The sequence below is a fragment of the Schistosoma haematobium genome, chromosome 2 (genome assembly GCF_000699445.3).
Source record: "Schistosoma haematobium chromosome 2, whole genome shotgun sequence".
NCBI classification, from domain to species: domain Eukaryota; kingdom Metazoa; phylum Platyhelminthes; class Trematoda; order Strigeidida; family Schistosomatidae; genus Schistosoma; species Schistosoma haematobium.
Window position 1 is genome coordinate 12,764,495 of NC_067197.1, and position 26,526 is coordinate 12,791,020.

Below are 26,526 nucleotides of genomic sequence, written 5' to 3' on the forward strand. Positions count from 1 at the left end.
CAATAGAGAATTCTATGTTCTCACCAACTTTTCCGCAGAATTTTTTCAAACATTTTGAGGAAATTTCCCACATATTTTGGCTCTCCCCAGTATTTTTCAAAATTCGAAGAAACCACCTTACAACTTACGAACCGATCGTGGAACGCTTGTCCCTTAGATACAGTTTTGGAGGTGCGCATTTCGTCAGGTGTTTACAGTGAAAGCAGACCATACAGAGTGTATATGCTGCCGCTACACTTATCCTTCACAACGATGGATGAACTTCTCTAGTAAGCAGTAAGTGTGTCGATCAGATCAGTGACTGTTCTCAGAATCATTTCAGTGATTTGATGTCATCAGTGTTCAACCTATTGGTATCACGCTCACCATTACTGCACTGCACCTAATAGCCAGAGAAGATGGAGGTGGTCGTGAAAATGTTTTTTTGAATGAGCTGCATCATGAACCTGTACTCACTTGGTACTTATTAAGCTGTTGGTGAAAAATTCCCAGTCAAAAGGTTGCCAACTGGAAACTCAACTCGTGTCATCGTCGTGTATGGTCATGTTTTTATTGCAAAATACTTTATTAAATGACACCTTCAGTTCTCTAGTTATCTAGTAGTTATCTGAAAGTGATGATTTTGAGGTAGTGACAACTTACTACACTAATACAAAAAGATGCATGATCTCAAGGTAAAGCGAACATCAGGATAGATACAATCAACAGTATCCATCAGAGTACGATTATCCCTGCAGATAAAGAATATCTTTTAACCACTCATTCGTTAGGGATTACTAAAATTGCTTTCTTCGCTTTCTCGAACTATGATGTACTGTTTAGACATTAGAAATTTTTAAAACACTACATTTAATATCTCCGTGATGAGCCTCGAGAAATGACATCATCCTATCTGTGAAAATGTATGTAAGAGGGGGATGGTGACCTCATAATATTGTGGGAAGGACAGAGATACACCTGTAAAGTATATCTGTCATGGTAATCGGTATACACTCATAGCTTACAACAGAGCATTTAAATTTACATATGGTGCTGGAAGAAAGGAAGTCAATGAAGAAATCATAGGGGTTACTGAATGCTCAAAACTTAATCCTTCCGCCTTCAACAATATGTGTAATGAACCCAGGCACACCGTTTGCAGTAACTAAATTATAAGGCCTAATAGTGGAAAACGTCTAGTGTTTGAAAGTAATGATTTCCTTAGAGAAATCATAACTAACTTTAGTAAAAGTCATATTATATGACATGTCCTGATTTAATAAACTTTTAAAGTAAACTTCTTCTGCATATTGCTGCGACCTGTTTGGTGTCCGCGTCTCTGAAGTGTACTGAACACCCAATTTCTCTCACACACGACCAAAAAGAAAAGGTTGAAAACGATCCCAGACAACCATGTTTAACGACGTCGGAAATGTTGTGCTTTGAACTATGTATATTGTAAACTGAGTGTTCCCTACAGTGAAAAAGTTTGCATTCAAATAAAGTTATTCAGATTACCGTGAACATTGTTGGAGAAAAGTGTGTGCAACTTCGAATGTGACAATAAGTAGAATGATAATGATAGACGTTCAATTTTCTGTACATCGCTAGTGGTAACTCATCACACAGAACTACAGGACCTCAATACCTTAAAAACAATTTGCATTTAGTTGCTTTCTAAACAAAGACTTCATGCACTGAAGGACATTTTCATTGAAAGTCACTAATCGTGTGTTGTCTACAACAGCCAACGGCTACACTTATGAATGCGGAAATAGATTAATTCATCCGCTTTATTTGCATGCTGGCCTGATCATTCTATGAAGAAATCACTTTTTTAGTGGCGCCCATGTATATAAAATTCGCCGGTTGTGACGGAAGCACTTTCAACATCTCCATTAACAGATTTTAAAATGAACTCCTACCACGATGAAGACTCTGGGACTGATTAGGAAATGTTTCGATTTCAATCAAGTTTGGTACAGCGCATCAGTGGATGTCGGGAGTTCAGGACTAAGCGTTCGAAACTGGCCAAGAACTTTATTCATCTTGCTAACAGTGATATCACCTTCCTTCATCATACCAAGTACATCATCATCAAGCTTTTGCTTTCCTGACGGATGAACAGTTGGCTACATTTTTATATTCATACTTTCCAAATATGGTTTATTAAAATACCTAAACAATTTCGGTGGCTGAAATAAGTGTACAATGACTGTAATTTTCTACTTCATTTTGATGTACTGCACTTCATGTTTGTTTGTTAGTGACCGTGAAGTTATATTTTTTCAAAAAGTCATTTCTTAACTCCCTCAACCTGCAGCAGAATATCTACCGATGGCAGCCCATCAAGTTTGTCACTCTGTTGGCTGCTACCCGTCTTTCATGTTTCATTAGTTTTAGAATTACTAATCTGAAAGAAACAGTTAGTTATTTTTAGGCAGCATCAAGTGAGTAGTCGAAGTTTGCAACAGTAACCACAACTCGCTTTCATAAGGCGAGGTTTTTCAAAAACTTGTCGTGGAACAGGTGCTTCTTTGTCTCGTTCCTAATTGATGTACAAAAACAAGATCAAAACATTAGTACTGGATGCTTAGTGAGCTTGATCATCATGTAATTCAAAAATATAATCAATTGTAATTGTCATAAAAGGCTTAAACAATGTCATTAATAATAAATTATTGTTCACATAGCTGCGCAACACTGACTTTGGGTATTTCCCCGGAACTCAACCAGAGTCAGGAGATTGGGTTCTTACTTCTGGATTCGGTATCATTTGATTATGGAGGTGTTATGGACAAACTACCTATCAAACCTTATATAGCCGTGAAATCTTCAAACTAACTAGGAAATAACATTGTTACGTGGTTACTTGATTTATCCGATATTTACCGGAGTATTTCTTGAGGATATCCAGTTTTCATTTTAAAAATTACGAATGAACCAGAATTCACGTCAGAGAGAAGGTAATAAGCACATTTGGAAGCACTGCATTGCGTGATTCAACTTATACGCGCAGTTATGTTGATGGATTTTACCCCTCTTCGTGCTTTTTGAAACTTGATTATTCTAGAGTGTATGAACTAGTTCACTCAATCCACTTTTTTATGTCTTGTGCCGAAAATGAGACCTCTCGTATCTTTTACAGCTTTCTTGTTTAGGGCGGGAACGTTTCGGAATTATGCACTACACTTCGTACTTCAAATTTGTACCAATAAAGATTTCAATGGATTTTCCACATATATATTTTATGGTCAAAGTAAGTCGTACCTGGAGCACTCGTTATTTCTGTAACCCAAGTGTAGATGGTTCACTTTTAATGATTATATTTCAAAGTTGTTTAACGAGGTATTTTAGTTTTTATTCAGTTAACTGCAACATTCGATAGTAAGAGATGTACATTCAGTAATATTAACGACGAAGACATTATCAGGTTTTCTCACAACAATCGAAGCTAATGACTAAATGTTTGGTGGAAACAATGTAATTATACTTTCTATATCGACAGTGAGACAAATTATTGGCCACGCATAAATGTAACATTATAAATAATCGAAGATGATACACAGAGAATCATATAATCATTAGAAACAGACGTCCTGATAAACCAAAAATTGTAGTCTTTATCTTGTGTGGTTGAGGTTAGACATTAACACCGTTGAATGCCAGCTCAGTGGTCTAGAGACTAATCGTTCGCGCGCGAGATAGAAGGCCCTAGATTCAAATCCCTCGAGCGGGATCGTGGTTGCGCACTGCTGAGAAGTCCCACAACAGGACAAAACGGCGATCCAGTGCTTCCAGGTAGTCTAACATCAATCGGTTCATGATCTCATTCAAAAAATTCAACTTAGTTCAAAAGTACAGTAGAGCTTTTGATAATTTTTGTTTCGAATGATGAGAAAAGTTAAGGTATACACATGCACATATATGATTAGATAAATGAATAATCATGTTAATAGAAAAACAAAAAAAGAGAAAAATCAATATCAAAACTGAGGAAAGAAAAGTTATATCCATGCCTCAAATAATCATATGTATGCATTATATTATCTATTATAGAAATATTATAAATAATAGAGATATAACTTGTCATTGCACAATTCAAATGCCAAATCGAGAATAAAAAGAAAAAAGACTGGACACAAAGTTACTTACAACTGATAGTTGTTGTGAATATAAATTTGGACAACGGTACTAAAGGTTTATATATGCAGTTTTAATTATATAATGGTAGTAATAACAATTTTAAGGAGGGGATTCGTAGTAATAGTAGTGCTAGCAGTTATTACTAATACCACCATTATTTTTTAATATTTACAATTAGGTACAAAATTATCCTAAACTTTTAATAAATAGCGAAATTTCTACAAACAAAATATCCTAAGATTAGTGTTTTATAGCATCATAGCACTGGAAATACAAAAAAGATTGGAGGAAGAACGAAAAAATCGTTTTTCTTTCAACAAAAAAGGCTAGAAAAGAAGTGAAAATGTTTTGCCTAACTGTGGGTGATCATCTATGGTTTAATCCTAGTTTGATCAATAAAAAAAGGGAACATTGATCAGTGTTTAAGGCCACATCCATCCATGAAAGCCATTATACACACACATGCATAGACAACGTACACAAAATGATAAAGTGACATTATTGAAATGTTTATTTTAAATTTGTTCGTTGAAGATAATCTTCTTCAAAACATTCATTGAATTCTTGTACAGTAATGAAGTACGTTGATATATTTCTCATTTGATATTTATAAATCTAGAAACGGAAACCTATTTGGCGCAGATTAATAAAAGAAGCACTAACTGATAATTGACTTTATAGATTTAATAAGGTTGTGCCCCATTAGTATAATCAATGATATTTGATAATCTGTCTCTTTCTAATGGACATCTACCGAATGTGGTAGCACCATGAACATTATCATTATTATTATCATCACTATTATTGAATAAATTAGAAAAACATCGTAATGAAGAAACAGTAGAAGGTGGACGACGAAAATAGTTGTTACATGCAACTAATCTACCTAAAATATAATAGGATAAATAAGCTAAGAATATGAAACCACTAATTAGAAGAATAAAATAATTCTGACTATTAATGGATGGGAATATTCGAAGTAACCAATTACAAATGGATGAATAAATTGATGGGTTTTTTTCAGTTGTAGAAATTGAAACACTAACAGGATGTTGTTGATGATTATGATTTTCAACTGATTTACGTTCAAATAAATGCTAAAATAAGAAGGAAAAGAAAATTCATAATTTGAAAAAAAAATCGTTGTGATTTGATAAAAATACTTATAGCGCTGTCAGTACAACTGTTAGACATGACTGTGGAATAACTGCTACTTACGACTTATTACAATAGAATAAGACCACTATCCCAATGTAATGAAGAAAGGAAAACTGTAGATAAAGGCGTGTTTATTTACTAATCACTGATATACCACCCAGCTAATGTCACATATGTCTAGTCTTTTAGTGCTGATCAAACCCCAACAATCAAGTCTTAGGTGAATCGATATCGCATAGATTATGCTATGATGTTAAACGGTTGGAAGTTTGGTTCGAACCCTACAGAAAGCATCAGTTGCATATATAACTTCCTGACGGATGCTAAGGCCAGGGTTTCCTACTATCCCTAACATTCTAACACCTCATAAAACGAAAAACATAGTAGAATTGAAATAAAAAGTACACAGTAAAACATAGAACTTAAATAATAGGATAGTGATTCATATGGGATGCAGGTACATCCAACTGACGAGTCCTAACTAAGACTAGACGTTCCTTCTAAATCCCATTGCTAGCTACCATTTATCTTTGATTAAGATAAGCTACTATGTTATTCTATCAAAATTAAATATAATCAATTATATATCTATGGATTACATTTTGAAGCAACAATATAAACCATTCAAATCAGTAATCACAATGACTTCACATATACATTTTATGGTGTAACTTCCTTAATTAATTGAGTGTTTTTCATTGAACTGTTCTATTCACTATCACATTGTTAAGTTCGACGATGATTAAATATGGGAAAGTATAATCTGTTTATCTATCTCTTGACGCGTTTAACTTATTCACTGAAACAATTTATAGTTAGATATTTAAAAGAATGTAAAGTGGAGTATAATAATAATAATTGTAATTCACATAAATTTCACAGTATTTTAATGACTGACTCAGCAACAATTTCAAATGATCAACAAATCAAAACTTCTTCAAATCACTTTAAAATTATTCAAATATTCAATCACTGTAATATTCAACTAACAAACAAACAAACAAACATACAAGAGAATAAGAATAAAAGGTTTGTTTTCTAAATATGTTCAACATATGGAATAATTTTAAATTACCTCATTTGTATAGACTTCATTGACTTGTTGTTCCGATGTACTTTTATCAATATTAATAAAAGAAGTTTCTAATTGATTTTCTGTGCTATCCACTAAATATTCATTATCTAAGTGATGATGAGTAGGAGGATTATTTGAATGATTTGATTCAAACAATCGAATTAGTCTTTGAAGGCTAACAATAAAGAAGATAGAAAAAGATAAATATTATCGCTGATAATCAGTAGTATATCTCATGTCTTAGTAATATGTTATATAAAGTTTAATTTGTGAAAAATAAAAAAAAGAGATGGGTTTACATATTTTGTGGATTAAAACTGTGGTTATATATCTAATATACGTGATTGCAATTGATATTTATTTCGGGTTAAATAAAGAACAGAAAACTAAAGGTTATGTCCTAAAAGATACTCAAAATTGTGATAAGGAAAATTACAAAACAATTTGGAGACAGTACATAATAATTCTTAATTTTTGATGTTTCCTGTAAATTCAGTAAATTTACATCAGGGATACAAGAAGACAATTTGGAAAAGAATCAATAAAAGCCGATTGACGCAACAAAACAAATGAACAAACGGTTAAATTAGAAATACGAATAATATTCAACACAGTAAGTTCGTAACCGAACAAAGGACACAACTTTACCGCTGTCTGCCTCAATTTTAAAAAGTCATATATATAAATAAGAACTTTCGTCTAAATTTGAACGAATAGCTTCACAATATTTGGGCTCTGAGTTAATGTGAAACATTAAAGAGGAAGAATGTATTTCTAAAATCTCAGCGAAAGAATTTGAAGTAAATCCAACGTTTCGCCTAGCAATCTGTTCCAAGCTTTTTCAAAGAAAATATAAACATCAAAATTGTCGAATATAAATAGGTACATGGTTCTCCGGTTTACTGTATACTGAATACGTCATCCAATCAACGTGAACACTGTTTAAAGTGGGTATTTACATTATTGTGTAAGAAACATGTGGTGTGAAACGAAAAGTGTTAAGATAATATATTGTGTGTATACGTAAGTGAAAAGAAATTTCATTCAACTATATATTGTCTTCGGTCTGTGTCTATTAAGAAAAACATATCATTTTATGAATAAAAAATGTCACAGCATCCATTAAATGTAAATAAACAAGATTAGTAAACAAGATAAAAGACTGAATTCAAAGAGGAATGTATTTGTAATTGAAAGTTTGTGTTATTTTATTGTTCCAGTCAATTGTTTAACATATTCAGATAAGATAACTGATTTGAACAGTTGAATGTATTATCTATTGATTAGTTAGTATGATATAGATAGCTAGAATGGAATAAGGAGTCCAGGTTTACTTATTAATTATTAGTTTCCATGGGACAGCTAGTTGTATTCCATCTCTCCTATTAATACTATTTGGATTAGCCATATATGTAGGACTTCGGCTGTTAGTCGTTCTTTGTAAGAATTAAAGCCTTTCTGAATGATTCTTGCGCCATTGAAATCAACCGTATGATCCGATCCTATCGAGTGCAATGCTATCGCTGATTTGTTCTCAAGTTTTCTTACATCATCTGACGATTTAGGAATGGCTTTAAGCACAGTTTGTGTTCCTTAACCCTCACATTCAGTTGCCTTGATGTTACTTTGCATTACAGTCATTACATTTGATTTCATAAACACAATTCTGTTGTTCTTCCTTGTGAATTGCATCTTTGATTCTTATTAGTTTTGATCTTAGAGTATTGTTTGTTCGAAAGAATACTCTTATATTTTGAAGATTCAGAGTCCTTCTGATCTCTTCTGAAATACCTTTACGATATGAGATCACCACTTTGTTAATCAATTCTTTTTGCTTAACTCTTTCTTTTTAAATATCGCTTTGTTCTTCATTCTTAATTATTCTTTTGATAAAATCCTTCGGATGATTATTCATCATTAGAGTGGATACAATTAAATTTATTTCCATTTTTATATCATCTGGTTCAGTGACAAGTTTTTTGACTCTGGTGATCAAATTTTCGGCTACTGTCACTTCGGTAGAGTGTGGATGCGCCGACTTAAAATCTAGAAATTTCCTCGAATATGTCGGCCTTAGGAAAATACTAATTTTTAAACAATCATTACACCTCCTTTCAACTAAACAGTCTAGAAACGGTAGTTTGCGTTCAGGAAATTCCAACTCTTTAGTGAACTTGATTTTGTCATAAATGTTGTTGACACGTTGAAATAGTTCGTCTAAACCATCTCGTTTTATAATGACAAAAGTGTCGTCTACGTATCTTAACCAAATCTTCAGTGGAATGGAACACATTGAGATAGCGCTTGTCTCCAGTGAATGCATGAATAAGTTAGTAACAATATATATATCGGGAGAAAACAATAAACGCTTTTGATGAAACAATTAACTTTTTAACTCAATAGCCAGTTAGAAATACGTACTTACATGGATCGATTAATAGCCAGCTGACTTGAAAGACGATCAATCTCATAAAGTAGTTCCTCATCCAAGCTAGTCGTATTACAGATTGTAGCTGAAGTATTGTTATTGTTTACTGACATCTGACAATTTTCTTTATTCAACTCATTCTGCATTTCCTCCAGAGCAAAATTCAAGCTATCCACTTCTAGAAAGCACCTCTAAATAAAAGAGGTTTATGTTTGAAAAAAAGTACACGTTTTCGTGTGGAAAAAGGATAATAAAGTAGGAGATTTAAAATAAGCAATAAATTTTAGACAAATATATACTTTTTACAATTTTAAGAATTAAATTACCAATGCCTTACGCAAACCAATTGCCTTTATTTCATAGTGATATGTGAACAAGTTGATTAGGGAAACTTATGGTGATGTCAAATACCAACAAGTTATTTACTGAGTCACTAAGTTCATACAGATGAATCCCAAACAGAGCATAACTCCCGTTCTGAATTCTATTGCTAGCCAAGATCCATCTATTTTCTATGTCAATTGTTAGTAGTAACAAAAAATTACTCACAAACCAGGTATATCTAAAATGCTTTCCTTACAGTAAAAAAGTAAAACTATTCACAATCATTTGAAATGTACACTATTTATTGATTTAAAGTTTATTTCCATTTTACAACACAATAATTATACCCATAAACTATGAAATTATCAATGTAATTCTTTGAAATTTTTTTTCGATTAAAAGTAATTGAACTTTGATACTGATCTTTGAAATAAATGAAACTTGTATTTTTACACTGTTTTACTAGTTTGATCAATCGAATAATCAGATACAAATCACATTTGACATTAGTTAGACAAATAGACTGTGATTTATGTTTAAAATTATATATATATACATATATACATATATGAGGTGTTTATCACGAGATAAATATGATTTCAGTGATTCCGATTCTGAATATGCTAAAGGTAGCATAGTGTTGAATTCTTCCAAGTAAAGCAGAATCAAGCAATATTCGCTGATTAATTTGGAGAAGTTCATTTAAGTAGTGCAGCCATCTGGACTCTAACTAGGTAGTCTACATCTACCTACATGACTAAGTTCAACAGTCATTGTTTTCATATACAGATAGGATGGCTTAGTTTGACCTCCCCTGGCCTTCCATAAACCTATTCATACTTACTTTACAATAGAAAAGCTCAACTTATTTTCGTTGAGCTATTTTCATATACACTGAAGTAGTTTTTATTATAAACGGAAAAATAGATTAATAATGTCTAAATACCAGAAGACACTGAATAGTAATCATATTCAACTTTAAAAACCTTCACCAAAATGTACTCATAATCTAACACAAGGATGAAATCAAGAATGCAAGATCTCGAGACATAAATGACAGTTCCAAACTATTAAGCTAGAAGTGAATTGTCTATATTTTCATCTTCAGTTAAATCGTGATATAAGCTTATCTCCATTCAATGTTATTAGTAATTTGAGATTATACTCTTAATAAGGTTAACATCAACACATTACCATTCCCCTTTTCAAATCCACTTCTGGAAGTCAATGATCAATGAGCAAATGTTTTATCATTAAGAGCTTCTACGTAATTATAATATAACTTAATCATGAATATATATCCATTACAACCGTGATGATGTAAGGTTAAATAAGACTGATAAATCAAATTGGACAATACGTGTGATATTGGTCGATCACTGAATAGTGTTTATTTAGCTCTATAATGCTGGTCAAACTCCGTTGATCAATTTACAATGTAACCACTAGTCTAAGTGACTCGACATTATGTGCACTATGCCTTGATGTTTGGTGGTGGATGGTGAATTGTGAACCTGGGTTTCATGCTAGTCATCCTAATACAATAAATACCTGCAATATTGAGGGAACTGATGCTTCCAGTCAGGTTTGAATAAGTCCCCTCCCTTTCTTTATCGGCTAAAATAGACTTTGCACTTGCATGTATTTATTGCAAAATTTCACAAAACATTTTCTTCTGAAAATTTAGTTAATTTGTCGAATAAAACTGTAGTTCATCACGTCTTGTACAACTTACTTTAAAGCCATTGGCAATCTTATCTGACTGATTTTCATCATATATCATCGAATCACAAATATGACGAGTATTGACGTTATTGGGATTCGTACTATTCACCCCTTTATTTGTATACATTGACAGACCAATTTGACGTGTAAGTCTACTTAAATCATGCATACGTAATTGAAGAATATATAACTGTTTCTTCCATGCTTCATACTGATTCGATTGGTGATAAATGTGACGTAAAGTAGATGAGAAATTAATCCATTGCGATTTTAATTTTAAAGCATTCAAAATGATTAAACGATATGGTGAATAATCATGGCTATCATCAGTATTATCAGTTTTAACATAAATACTATCATCTTTACAGGATGTTAAATCTTGTATAAATGAAGCCGATAATCTGTCTGAAATGGAAATTACAAAATTGATAATTGAATTGAACATATCACGAAAGTTTTCACAAAAATAATCCAAAAATGTTTTCACAATTAAAATTCATTCTTTGATATTAATTTCATTATACTAGCATAGATAGGCTGTTTTGTCAACAAAAAGAAAAAGTGTTTTCTGAACAAAGTACGAATTGATTATAGTCATTCTAGAATGATCAAATATTACCATTTTTCGACGCTACAATTAGTGAAAATCAAGCCTTCATACAATAAAAAACAAACTTAGTCAAAAAATACAGTGTTTATTTAAATGAGGGTAATATTTTATTAACATTACATTAATCACATGGAAATGGCCGACAGTTTTAGTTGTTTCACATAGACATGTACGCTTAATATAAAATTACTCGTTTAATGATGTTATGGCAGATGAGATATGCCTAACATCTATCGAAATTTCAATGAGGATAGTTTACTGAAATTGTTTAACGTCAATTACTAACGTTAACAACTATGTAATAAAGTAGACTGTCTGATAAGATATCTATGACACATGATATCAGGTATCTGTTCGATGAAATAAGTAAGACCATGACCAAGTCCAGTGTTTACATCTATATATAATAGATTGTTTCTAATGAAAGTGCTTTTAGAAGGAAGTAGCGTTTCAAAGAATAAATATTTCCTATTACGTGCAAGATTTTCTTTGAAAATATGGGTACAGTGTGTCTTTATTTCAACTATCCACGACTAGTAAATATTATTGGTTACTTTTAAAAAAATTTCATTCAAACAATTAACTTGTTAGAGTCTTTGTTACATAATACAGTACCTTAGAACTGAGATTATAACAATTAGACCAAGTTAATCCGTATTTGAAGTTGCGTAATGATATTTAATATTATGCTGTATATATATCTAATCTACCGTCTACTCGATTTACTTTATAATCTTATGAGATCCTTAAAATGAACTTTTCATTAAAACTGCATCACATGTCGTGATATCTGTGCATCATGATTATGAAAGTTCGGAACGTTGAACACTTATTAGCTAATCCTTAATCGATAGAAGAAAAAAAAGATCAACCATTTTTTTATATTTAATAAATTACAAAATGAACGTTTTTAAATTTGGTTTACAATGAAACATGTTTCAAATTATTCAGTGATAAATAAATTTAGCTGTAATTTATGACCTAACTCAAATTAAACTATGCACTGAAATATATTGTATAGAAATAAATAAAAATGTAGAATAAATTGAATTGTCGTCCAATTTAATAAAGAAAAACAATGCGAAAAGACAAACAAACAATGAAGAATATGAAGTAGGGTCTTATTTAATCATAGAGGTAATAAAAAGATAAAGACTAAATCTATCCATTCAATGCTGACAACAGATTTTCCACCACAGGTCTAACCAAATTTAGGAACTAAGTTAAAGCTATATGAAGACTGGTCCCCTATGGTGAACATTTACCTAGAATGATGCTTTTAAATGCACTATTGATCTGTAATTATCAGTGATAGTTACACTTGAAATTGATTTTTAAATCTTTAATGAGTCACAGTAACTATCAACCGTCATTTAAAATGAACGATTTCTATCAACTCATTTTTGTTTCTAATATATACCGCTACTTTAACCACTAAATAAACAAATTATCCGCTTACAATTCGTCTGTTCCCAATTCATATCACATTTAAAGTAAAACTAGAATATATTTCTTGATATCAATTAGGTAAGAAGTTACAAAATGTAATACTAATCTTTTTGACTAGTAATTCACAATTATGAAGAAGTTAAAACATTACTCTAAATAAACATTATATAAGAGATATGCATATTTGAAGGCCTGAATTTGCTTTAAACATGTTTTGTTTTGCAGCAGTAAATAAAAACTGAATACAGTTAATACAATTGAAAAGAAAACAACAACTTACCATCTGACAATTCAGAGACATTTGAAGAGCAATAAGACTTAAGATCATCAAGTAAATTAGAAAGCAATTTCACATGAGCTTCACTAGTTTGCAACAGGAGGTCAGTACGATGACGCCAATTGCTTGAGTTTATCTGCTTCGAAAGATCTATTTATAAAATGTGGACAAACAGATGGCCGAATCAATGACAAATATCCAATACAAATTATTATTATTATAATTGCTGTTATTATTATTACTATTATTATTATCATTATTATTATAGATGAAGTCTGTAATTTTACTGGCTTTGTTGAGATGATCGATTGAATTTTGTGAAGTGTAAGTTGATATACCGCTACAAACCGCTTCATTCGACTATGAGTCGTTTGTTTTTATGATTATAGAGCCCGATTCGTTCAATTAACAAACGGCACTTGTAACTGTGACGTATGCTATTTATGTCAACAGACATAAGTAGTATGTAACACCAACTGGAAGTGGAAAACCTCATGGCAAAAGGTTATGAAGGTCGACTTAAAGAGGACAGAAACGGAATTAGAAAGGAATTGTGAATCGGGAGAGTCGTGAAGAATGTGAACGACAAATGATGGAAATTTGTAAATGTAGTATTTAATGTATGGTTCTCTTATATTATCAAGATATCCTGTAATACGTTGGTTGTCCCAAAGTTTAAAGAAAGACAATTGTCTGGTTCTCCATATAGATTATATTAATGCTACAACCAATATATGTTTATGAAGAAAACTCTCCAGACTTATCAAAACAATCATATTAGCGTGCTGTCAGTACTTAATGTTTTTCATGACTCAAAAACAAAACACTGTCTACAAGATCAGTACTCGTATTTAGCACCTATGCGTTATTTATTAACAAAATAATCAATATCACTAATATATCAGACGGCACTAGATTTTAGCGCAATTGAAGGTTACAAGGACAGTTAATAAGAAAAAATGTGTACACTGAGCAGAAAAATGGATCTTAAAATTCACATATAACATTACTTTAAACATAACACAACGATATACTTATAATTAGCTGTTCAGTAAACTAATACCAGTTCAAATTGTCAACGTGAACTAAAATTATCCTCATACATATTAAAATTACATATTGGAATCAATCCATATTACTTGAATTAGGAGTCATTTTGAAAAGATACTCATAAGCAAATTGCAATTTTTATGATTTCACGTTTTCTACTGTCGCCTTTATTTTCCTGTTAACAATTCCTCTCAATCGTATTTACTATTTAACTTCCAATACTAGTGTTACCTAGATATCTTCTACAAATTACACATATCAAAGGAATGCGTCTTTATGGAGACCTCTATGTTGATTAAATAACCATAAATATTGTTAGATAGCAATCTAACTCAAAGAAAACATGGATTTATTAGAAATTGGATTGTACAGGAGAAAACTATTCACAAATAAATTCTGTAGAATCTGTAAACAAATTTATTATCTTACCAATCGAAAAATTTAATAATGCAAATGCATCAGGGGATAGTAGCAATAGGCATTTATTTCTTTAATGAGGACTGAATATTTACATTGGTTAATCACTGAATAATAACCAGCGTTTTGTTTATTTAGTAATTATTGTTGATTGTACTTCGTCGACACGTTATGATATGGTTTCTAGTCTGAGTGACTAGATATATTTTGGTGTTCGGTGGAGATAACTCCCCAGATTGTAAACTTGGGTGATGCGAGTGCGAATCTCTCTGAGCTAGGAGTGTGCTTTGATAATTGATGCCAACGAGCACAAAATCCAAAAACAAGGATTCCTGCTGACTACCACCTACTACCCAACATCTGAACCAATTATTTATCTACTGGATAATTTTTTTGAGGCAGATTTTGTGAACTTAAACGCTCGTTGTTTACGGGATGTTGTAGGCAGTATTTAGCAAGTAAATAATGGTTTGAATACTAAACATAATGATTTCAGTTAATATTTTAAATTAACTGATACCGCATGGCTTCACACATCGAGATTAATCAAAAAAAGGAATTTTGTAGACAATTCCCCAAAGTATGTTATACTGGGAAAAGCAAAGCTATACTAATTCTTTTGAGATTCTAACGCCAGGTTTCAATAGATACCAGTTTAAAATTCAGGTATAAACATGTATCTTATTTATTTCTGTGCAAATGTCATAATAAATAATTCGAAGAAGATAGTTTAAAGTAGTAAGTGAAAAAAACCCACATACTTCTTCGTTGTACACTACTATTTCTCTTGATTGAATTTATTAATTCTTGTAAATAAGTTTTCGCGTGCAAAAGTCTTGTTCCAGAATGTTCCAGAATTCCTTTATGAATATTACTGAAATATCGATCATCCAAACGATTAAGACGAGCATCAAGTGATAAAAATTCACGTTTGTTCAATTGTTTTTCTGACTGAAATAAATTGATTTGAGCTTTTCGTTTACGATTGATAATACGCGGAATAGTTTGATATTTTCTTTCATACAATTTACTATGTCGTTTGTTATGATGTCTAGTGTAATATGTATAGTTAAAAGAATTAAAATGGTCACTGAAACTACTCATAGGATATAAACAATTTTTGATGTCCTGAATTTCATGCTATAAAAAACAAAAAAAAAACAAACAAACTAGATCAACATGAAGTAATAGAGAGAAACAAAATCATGCTTGTAAATAATTCTGTTGAATATTTACAATAATTATAGATGATTAAGGACAAAAATAATAATTACTAGGGTCAATTAACACTTATCAATTATACTTTTTTTGAGAATATATAACAGTTAAGAAAGATCTGAAAAGTTGAAAAACTCAACAAAATCAGTAAAAGTAATATCAGGTAAATTTCTATTGATTAGAAATTAGAAGGACACCGCTGTGCTAATGCGGTATGGCAAATTGGATTGATGTATATACGTGCCTGGTCCTACGTTGTAGCTGACTGACTGACTAACTAAGCGAGAAGGATAATGTTGAAAAATGACCTGTTTAGTAATTTCTAGATTTGATTTTTATTCTAAAAAAAGTTTTGATTCATTGTATTAAACACACCAACGTTGATATGTAAAACTGTTAACATTATATTATAGAAAATATGCACAAATCAATAAAATCGTACAGTTACACACATACATAATATTAATCAATTAAAAGATGTTACAATGCAGAGACAATAAAAAAAGAACATTTTGAACTCAGACATTAAAAGTTTCAAAGAAGTAAACAAAGACAGTATATAGTCAAAAGTACTATGTGATAGCACAGAGTGGTATTTATTGTCATAGCTTCTACTATACAAATATAAGTTCAATGTGATTTACCTACATAACAATCACTATTCACATAACGAGACAGGTAAACGAATATAAAAAGTATTTCTAGCTGTGATTAAAATTTATCGAAATCATAGGTTAATTCTAATATTTGAAAAGTAATTTCATTTCCTAACACTGAAACTAATTACTTCTCATTGGAATAAAATAATAATAAAATTTAACAGAAATTTCTTACGTTTGATATGACATCCATTGTATCTATACTTGGTAAATGCTGTGAACCGCCATCGGGGCATGTACGCAGCCCACGAACAGATGATTCAGGGCTGAGTAAATTATCTGTATGCTCAGCAGACCAACTTTCTGCTCCATGAGTATTACTTATTGATGTGTTATTGCAAACTTCAAAGCTTGCATCTAAACTACATTTTCGATTGAATAAGTCTGTTGTAGATGTAGAAAGAATATCATTCGTATCTTGTCCTTGATTTCTGGAACAGTCATTTTCCTCTATAATACTACTAGAATTCGATTTCATAAATTTCTTTGGTTCTGTATGACTGTGTAAAGATGGTGAGTTCAGTTCTCGTTCAATATCATTAAAAAATGAACTTCCGACATCATCCCACGGAAATTCTTCAGCGTACATACTTGGTGGTTCATAAGCTTGAGTATCACTGGAATTAGAGTAGAGTGATGCCTGAAAATGAGGAAAAAAATATTGCCATAGACAATAAATGATAAAAATAAGATTGACAGGTTAAAACAAGAAACAGAGAAAGATAATTCATTTAAATTTAAGTAAAGTTTGAAGGACAGTAAGATAGGGTTTATTTTGACATATATTTATTTATTTACTGAATACATGAGAAGTCCTAGAGTGATTTCTACCTTAGTTAGTCATTCACTTACCAGGTACAAAACAACGCAACTGAATTCAAGCCACACTCTGTGTATGAAGCCTAGTGATACCGTCCAGTTATGCAAAGAAGTGTAGGTAGAAAGAGATTCAAACCTAGAGGTTAGTGCGTAAAAGTTCAACGCCTTAGCAGCTAAGCAGCCACTCAAACAATACGATTTTTTCAACTATATACGAAACCCAATATGAGAAATCAAATGAAATAGAGCTCAGAAATTAAGTGTCTAAACTAGAAGTTTACAGTTTAATTACCGATATATAATCTACTGATTCTAATAAAGTGATAAACACTTAGTGGTAATATAAAATTTGAAAGCCCTTTAATTAGAATACTTTGGATAGTCACTCAGCTACAACGTAGGACCAGGAACACATATGTATCAGTCCAAATTGCCACACCTCATTAGCATAAAAAGATGACCACCATATTCATAGTAGCAATTACTCCAGTGGTAGTAATATATATAAGAAAGATTGCATATAAGGATATAGTACAGGAAGAAAAATTAGTTCGTAAGAAGACATAAATTAATTCTTATCCCACAGTTTAAGGGAAGACAGTGAGTGTATATGCCTATGATTCTGAGCCATGTCATCAAGAGTCTCCAACCATTCGTTAGGACAGTCGCGCGGACCCCAACCAAGTAGTCTGCATCTACCAACATGGCTAAAACTAGAAGTTAGTGACTTCAAGCACTGATGCCACGGTTTGGTTTGGCCGGCCCTAATTTCCCTCTAATCGTCTCCAACACTAGTCAGCATTACACATCGTGGTAATCGGTATTCAAGCATACGTAACACGTGGCCCAACCATCTCAGTCGACTGATTTACCATCATTCCCTAATACCCTGCGTCTGACCTCCCTATTACTTACCCGGTGATCCCAGCAGACGCCAGCAATATTTCTGAGGCATCTGTGGTCAAATACTAGTAGCTCACGAGTGTCTTCTACTCTTAATGGCCATGTTTCGCTGCCGTAAAGTAAAACAGAACGAACTGCTACGCAGTATACTCGTCCCTTGATTGATAGACGGATATCTAGCCTGTGCCATAGGTGATGTAAGTTGGGAAAAGTCAAACGAGCTTTTTGAATCCGTGCTGAGATTTCGTCAGACACCAACCCATTAGGGCTGATCAGACTTCCAAGATAAGTGAAGTTGTCAACGCGTTCGACTACTTCACTCCCTATTCTTAGTTTAGGTGTCGACACAGGTCAGTCCTGGAGCAACAACTCGCATTTAGAGGGGAGAAACACATCCCAACTTGGATAAGACAGAGTAAGATTATGGTTGATCGTTTAAGGGATTCAGTTACTTGTTAATGGAAGTTTAGCGCGAGACAATCCCCTTTATTTAATATAGGTAAAATCAATCCGGACCTAACACAACTCATTAATGAAATTCAAATTCATATACTTAGATTTAGGGTACACCGTTTTGTGTATCGGTTAGTGTTATGAACGGGGAATTAAGAAGCCCAGACAATTACGAAAGCTATTTTCTTGGGACGTTATTGCATTTCATTCAAACCCTGTAAAACACTTATATTTATTTTTGTCCCTATCTTATTCTACATAACACGAGCTCTCGTTCTATGTATCATTCACTAGCATACCCTTTTTTGTTCCAAAAATATTGTAATTTAAACATTATATTTTGCACTATATTTTCTACCCTAATTCCCTGTTTCGGGCATAACTGTATTTTTCCAAATTATCGTACGTCGTGGTCAAGATATGCACTTATTTATTCATGTACATTTTTGTAGTAATCCGAATTCAGAGAATCCAGAGTTCAGTGTTCCAACTGTCTTGTCTTCTTTCACTTGCGTGCTTGCCAACCAATCAGGATTTATAATAGTTCTCTCTACCCCAATCGAACTCACGCGTATTAGACTCAAGGTTAAGCCACTCAGCCTAGCGCGTCAAGGTCATAATTTAGACTAGACAGACCAAGGTCAAGTCATAACAAGTATCACGGGGTAAAAGCGATTCAAGGTCATAACAGTTAGTGATGCTGTGATGTGTCGACATAAGTAGTATATAATGTCAATGAGCAACAGAATGCCTGACAGCAGGTTGAGAAGATGGAGGATGGAAAATGGGAACAAAAAACAATTGGTAGGGATAAGCAGGAACAATGAAGTTTGAGACAATTAATGAACATTTTGCAAATGAAGTACAGGAGTATGAGTTTTCTATTTTATCAAGTAAATCCGTAATTTTGTGATGAATGTAATGAGATGTCCTTACCTGCGTTCTCGTTCACTAAAATACTATTTGAAAATTCGAACAGTAATTGGTGGAGTGCGGATTCCACTTTAAGATCTAACAATTAAACACTAAATACTTTGACTACTAATCCCTTGTATCGCAAAAATTACTACAACTTATAACATGGACATAACTCTACTCGATCAGATGACGTAACTTGTATAATTTAAAATAATTAGAAGAAAACGAACTTACCTGATAATCATCCCAAAAATTTAACAAAGGTTCATGTGAATCCTCCAATGCCGATATATCATTATCATCATCATTATCATCTTGACAAGTTCTCTTTTCATCTTTTCCATCCAAATCATTCATGAATAAAGGACATAAATTATAAGCATTATTATTTTGATTTTTCTTCTCTAACAATTGTTTGTCTGTCGAATCAACCAGGTTGTCATTTTTATTATTATTTTCACCAAGTTTGAGATTCGAAGCCTCTAAACCAGCTAACCAGGATTCAAACCGAGTTGGTGAATATCGATTACGAATTAATTCTTCTGCCTTCTCAGCTGCATTTAAATATGTTCTAACTTGCATTCGCCATTGACGTTGTTCCAATTCACTTGCATTATCAGGTATCGATTTACAGTAATAACTGTGGTTACTATTTACTTCACAATCTGAGTTTGATCTTGAATCAATATGGAACATTTGCGTGTCAACAGAACTATATTGTGAAACAACTGATTTAGTGTGATTGAACGTTTCATTAGAAATTTGATTGTACAGATTTAAAGAAACTGAACTCATACAATTTCTATTTTTTGATGTTTTTTTAAGATGACTTTTGAAAAATTTCTTATTTCTTGATTTAGTATTTGTATGTTTCATCTTGAATTCTAAAAAGTGAATAAAAGACAATTGAACTAGTTAGTTTTGATGAGGAATATCACTGATTTTAGTGAATAATTCAAATTTAGTCAGTCGTAGGTAACGTAGAATCTAATAGAAGTGTATATCAATTCAAGTTATTACATTTCATACTTTTACATAGAGAGAGTGGAGTGAACAAGATTAAAATGAAAATGATCAAAATAAGACTATCGACTTCAGTGGAAAACAAAGTATGAGTGAACTAGTTAGAGAGGAATGATGTTTAGGAATGTAAAGTATAAAAGTTAAAAAATAAATACAAATCTATTAATACGATTGATTCGGAGCTGTTTCAATGAAGAAGTATCTAATCATAAATTAATTCGAAAACGTTATACAAATCTGTCGAACAGTATCAGGTGACTATCCTCAATTCAAGATACCATACATCATACGTTAATAAATACTTAGATTTGAATATAAATAGCAAACTGTATGTACTATAGTGAACAAACCTACAGAAATAAAATACCTTTCAATGAGCGCTTTTAGATGTTACAGACAAGCAACAGAACTCTACAGCTTAAAACATTTTGCAATCAATTCTTAAGCGTCCAAAGTACTTCTCAACATAGCTATAGTTTGGATAAAAGGTGATAAGATAAATTTTATCCGTTACTTCTTAATCAACGATTATACAAACTGTTAAATACAATACTATTCGTTTTACCATTTTCTAATAATTGATTAGAAAATAAATTTTATATTACATTTGTGGACACTATTCTTTATCTCATTAAAAGTTGTTTAGACAAAGCTTTGATTTAATCAATCCATACTGTTCACTTAATGAAAATAAGTAAACATTTCCAAAAACAAACTGTCAAACTACACAGCTTCTTCATGTATTTCTGTCAAAAACTGCCAATTTAACTTTATTCAAATTTAATTGAAAAGTTCAACGTCTTATCAACACTAAAATTTATCAAACTACTAATATCTTTAAGTAATAACACATCTTTATACGGTTTTGAACAACATAAAAAAATGGTTTTTAGTTTTTATAGAGACGATTAAACTCCTAAACAATGGTACATAACTCGCCAAAATAAAGAATTGAATGAATAACCATTTCTTTATTTCAATAACCGTTGTTTATGTTCAATAGTTTAATATATTAAATATGCTAATATATAGAATAATAAAAAAAATATGACTAAGCAAGTGAACCATTGCATGAACGAGTGAATGAGTAAATGATCAATCGAGTGAGTGAGTGAACAGTTGAAACTCAACCAGTCAGCACGCACATGACTGATTGATTATTTTTTCTGTTTGTTACTTTGTGAAAAGATAACGATGATGATGACGATCATTATGATTAAGTTGAACCGATTAAAACAAAAGATAAAATAACAATAATTTAAATGACCTAACTTCCCTCATTTCTGTGAACAAAAGACAAGAAAAAGTAGCAAGAGAGATAGATAAAGAGAGTGAACAGATTAGTTTAGACTAATGTTCTTTTGTGTTTAATATAAGTTGCACGCATATTGAAAGTAACCATAAATAGCAAAAAAAAGGCGTATTATTAACCTGGTTGAAAAGAATTGAAAATATTCAGAAATAGAAAGTATTTCACAAATGTACACAATAGACAGCTTGTCAAAGGAAACATACACACTTACATTTATATTTTTACTCAGTGTATTATGATATAAATGTTAGTAGAGTGTTCAGATATACTAACAAGACAATGTATTGCTTTCTTAAATAGTGTTCAGTAAAATCGTCTTTGTTATATTATTTTCTCAAATTATTGTTTTCAAAATAGAACAATTGTATTACTAGTCACTGATTAAATATTACCATTATCCAAATTATGCAAATATTGAAGTATTTATAAAAGTGGAAAAATGTTTTACCTGTAAAACATTGATTTTGAGAAGTAATTCCCGACGTTCAAGTAAAACCTGTTACCGTTGGAGTTCAACCGTGCTAAGCGCGAGGCATTAACATACCAATTGGACTAGAAAGTGGTTGCACAATAATGCGTTACCATTGGTAGCTAACTCGGTGGTTTAAAGGTTAAACACTAGTCACTAGTTTTGAAAGTTCTAGGTTCAATCCCCAGTTCGGTCGTAGATGCTCACCGGTAAGGAGTTTAACACTATGAAAATGCTCTTTTAACTGATATCAGTCTTTGACGTCATCCATTAAAATCAATGAATCAAACAAATATCAGTAACATTATTGATAATTTGTAAATGTATTACACAAGGCTTGGTCAAGTTCGCCTAAGTGGCTCTAAGAACTAATATTATTTTCACAGATTTAAAGTGACATTATAAGTATAATGTCATTGGAACAAGCAAACACTCGGACAATGAATTCGGGATGCGGAGAAAATGTTTTTTATGAATAAAAATTGTTAATAACAAACGTAACTATAAGACGATTTTTTGGAATTGAAACCAAGTGATTATTATAATGAACAAACGGAGTATGGGTGACTTATAGTCAATACAATTGACATACGTAAACTTACTTAAACACAATGACAATTTTGCATAGACAATATGCATGGACGGATATAAAATCCAAGTTATTAATTTAATAAACATAAACTTTAATGAACTTTTCTTAAAGTAATTTCTGAAGTAAAACTATTATTTAGCTTACTTTTCAAGTATTTATTCATGTATTTGATACAGTGATTTTATTTTTCAACACAGTAAGTACCCCTTTATTAAAACAACTCAGTTATAAAAAACTAAACAGTGACAGTTATTTGATGGAAGAATATACATATCAAGTTAAAAATTCATTGAAACTAACAGGAGAAGAACTTGCATAGTTATAGGATTTCTAGTTTTTTTAAAGTTTAGTTAACACAAGCACTCGTAGATAAAATCCATACTTCGCTCAAGATCATGATTAACTCAGTAGCTCAGCGGAGTTTGGAGTGAAAGTACTAGGTTTGAGCTTCAGTGTGAACATCAATAGTGAGATACAGATACATCGAATTGACGAGTACCAAGTAGGTGGACGCACTCATCCTGGATTCCAGCTTGTAACTAATAGTGAAATTTATTTGAAAAAAAGTGACCGAATAGTATCATTGCACCGAGTAGATAAATCATATGACTTAGTCATGGGTTATAACAATTGAATTGTGATTGATTTCATATATTTGATTGCATAATTTAACTACTGACCTAGTCTTGGTATGATAGAATTATAAAAAGGTTAATATATTATAAAATCTTATAAAATAAATTCCGGAAATATCACTTCTTAAGTGTAAGTGGTTTTAGCAAATTAATATAAAAAAGAAATAATGAAATGTATGATTCATTGGATAGAATAAAAAATAGGTACCAATACTAATTAATAGTACTGCTACTCACTAAAATTATTCTATCAGTGTACCATTTAATGTGAAAATGGGCTATTTTATTACTGTTATGTGGAAAAATGTAAACACAGTAATGGTTTATTGAGGAATTTGAAACAGTCTAATAAATGTTAAGAGGGAACAGGAATATCTCAAGGATAATGAGAGACATTCAATTCATTAAATGAAATATATGTATATGAAAAAGTACACATGCATACACTATGCAAGTGTGTATTTCTGTGAGTACATTTCCATTAGTAAAGAATTTAGGGGAAAGGAATCGCCCAAACATACAAACAAACAAATAAAGAAAGAATGAGAATTCTGGTTGATATTAGCAACGGCCACTTACACTGTAATTGTTCAAAATAAACCACGTAGAATAACAGAGTGAAGAAAATACAATATAATCAATATGAATTGAACTATACTCTCACACACACATAAGTGAGTCTATTATACAACTAACATATGATATATTTGTACATATCTATGATTGACATCAGATAATAACACTTTCCCAGGTACTATTTACTACTAAAGTAACCAAGTTAGATCCAGGAATCATTACTTTTTATTCTATTTTGAAAAATAAGACGAATCACGGCTACTTAAACTGCAATATAAAAACAGTGTATCCAAATAAATAGTTAATTCGATTTTAGTTAAAAAGTCAATTTATTTGAAATTATCAACCTAATTCTTGACAGAAATACTTACAAATGTGAGAGCTTTATAAGCTCGACAAAAAAAATTAATTTGAATACAGATCTATGTAACTAACAAATCATAATGAAGAAGATGAAAGAAATACAGAAAACTTAAATTTTCAAGCTACCTTTTCTACAATTCATCTTGTATTGTTTATTTGGATCTTGCCATTGATGTTTAGGACTGCAATTGATCAGTCTCTTGTTGGCATATGTGCATCCTGTGAGGATTGCCTCGATATTGCCTTAAGTCACAATCATTATAAGGAAAGATGAATAGTAGCTAGCAGTGAAATCCAGGACTCGCGTTTCGTCCTATTTGAAACTGCAGCCCCGAGTTGATATTCACTTCGAGACTCAAACCCAGTGCCGTTCGCTTCAAACGCCACCACGTTATCCACTTAGCTACTGAGTCCTGATACCCCGGTATATCCAACTGTCGAGTCCCAAACAAGACGAAACGCGCGTCCAGGATACCACTGCTAGCCACCATCCATCTTTGCTTATGATGCCTTTCTACACTATTTATAAGTGATTAGTAATTCAAGGTACTATTTATTTTGCGAAGAATTTTCATCCTAATCGAAATAAATTAATTTAATTTTTTTGTGTGTAATAAAAGTGAGTAAATGACAATAGACCTAAATTATTACTTACCAAGTAAATGCCTCATTATTTTGCTGTTGCCAATTCGTTTTAACTGATAAAAACTATGTAAATTGTTGTATTTAGTAATCACAGATTTTCGTCCACTGGTAATTTTTCTGATATTATTATTAATATTATTCACAGTGTATACATGCGCATTGCATGATCTATCATTTACTTGACGACGGTTCGAGATAAATGGCAAATCTATACTTCCTGATTTATTCATTCCTGTTACGGATGATTTCACAATAGGTAACGACCAACATTTGTGTATTGTTTCATTATTTCTTAAGAGTAGAAAAATAAGAAAAAAAAAGTATTTTGGTAGTCGAGCAATAAATAAATAAAAATATTATTCGAATTACAATTTCATGACTAATTAATTGAAATTTCAAAGAGAAAATAATATAAATAAAAATGATGTAGATTTAAAAAGTCAAGGATTTGATTATCAACATTATTACGACACGTGTACTATCGAATAACTGCTGCTTTCCATCATTCTGTGGCTTGTGCTAAATAAATCAGGAATTCATCGTAGCTAAACCTATGAAATATGAAAGATTCCGAATTTCAACGTTAGAAGCTATTATTAACAAATTTATTCACCGTACGATGTCCTAAACAAGTTAGCCTATCATACTACATGTGAAGAGCATTTAGTAATTAATAGATGAAAATATATAACACTTGAAATTCGAAACCCATATTTTTCGCAATAATTAGAAGCCCGGTATATGCAACACAACAGAAAGAAAGTTGTATTTGTAAATATTTCGGCTATTGAAATTAAAAATAACTCCAAAGTTTCACTTGACAGGCGTAGTTGATAATTTTGAGTTTTAATGATTTCCCTAAAGATACTTGTATCAGATTGCAGAGAAAAATGTAGTTATTTTAATTTCGATCACTTAGAATTTTCTGTATATTATTTCTTTTTGAAAATAATATATTTGAATGAAAGAAACGTATTTAATATCCTTGAAGATAGTATAGATAAAACATTTTGGGTAGGGAAACGATCCAACAAAAACTTATTTGGTCATATTTTCTTAGGGCAAACCCATAAGTTCTTCTTTATACAAATCGTTTTAAAGAATCGAGAATAGTTAATTAAATTATAAATTATTTAGGAAATAACACCTTTGCAGTTCCCAGGAATATAGGGTGTGATAATGTGCATATAAAACAAGTAATAGTTAAAATGTTGATTCTGATGGTATATATATGCTAGCGGTTTTTAGTGTTCAATACTTTCATTTCATCACACTCCACAAGTATTAACTGACTCATATTTCG

The 26,526-nt window shown here is 31.6% G+C and overlaps 1 protein-coding gene across 2 annotated transcripts in view; it reads right to left on the reverse strand.

Moving 5' to 3' along the window:
- Positions 1 to 3,231: 3,231 nt before the first annotated feature.
- Positions 3,232 to 26,526, reverse strand: part of MS3_00006224 (uncharacterized protein) — a gene marked incomplete at both ends in the record, with an annotated part of 63,516 nt that continues 40,221 nt past the window's right edge. Inside the window, 9 exons of one of the 2 annotated variants that reach the window (XM_035732723.2) lie at positions 4,809 to 5,222; positions 6,359 to 6,533; positions 8,784 to 8,977; positions 10,846 to 11,240; positions 13,175 to 13,321; positions 15,400 to 15,778; positions 16,691 to 17,155; positions 19,843 to 20,492; positions 25,234 to 25,514. In XM_035732723.2, coding sequence (XP_035585888.1) covers positions 4,809 to 5,222; positions 6,359 to 6,533; positions 8,784 to 8,977; positions 10,846 to 11,240; positions 13,175 to 13,321; positions 15,400 to 15,778; positions 16,691 to 17,155; positions 19,843 to 20,492; positions 25,234 to 25,514 — 3,100 coding nt within the window. Of the gene's footprint in view, positions 8,978 to 10,845; positions 11,241 to 13,174; positions 13,322 to 15,399; positions 15,779 to 16,690; positions 17,156 to 19,842; positions 20,493 to 25,233; positions 25,515 to 26,526 lie in introns of both variants that reach the window. The other variant, XM_051214350.1, reaches the window with a different exon arrangement.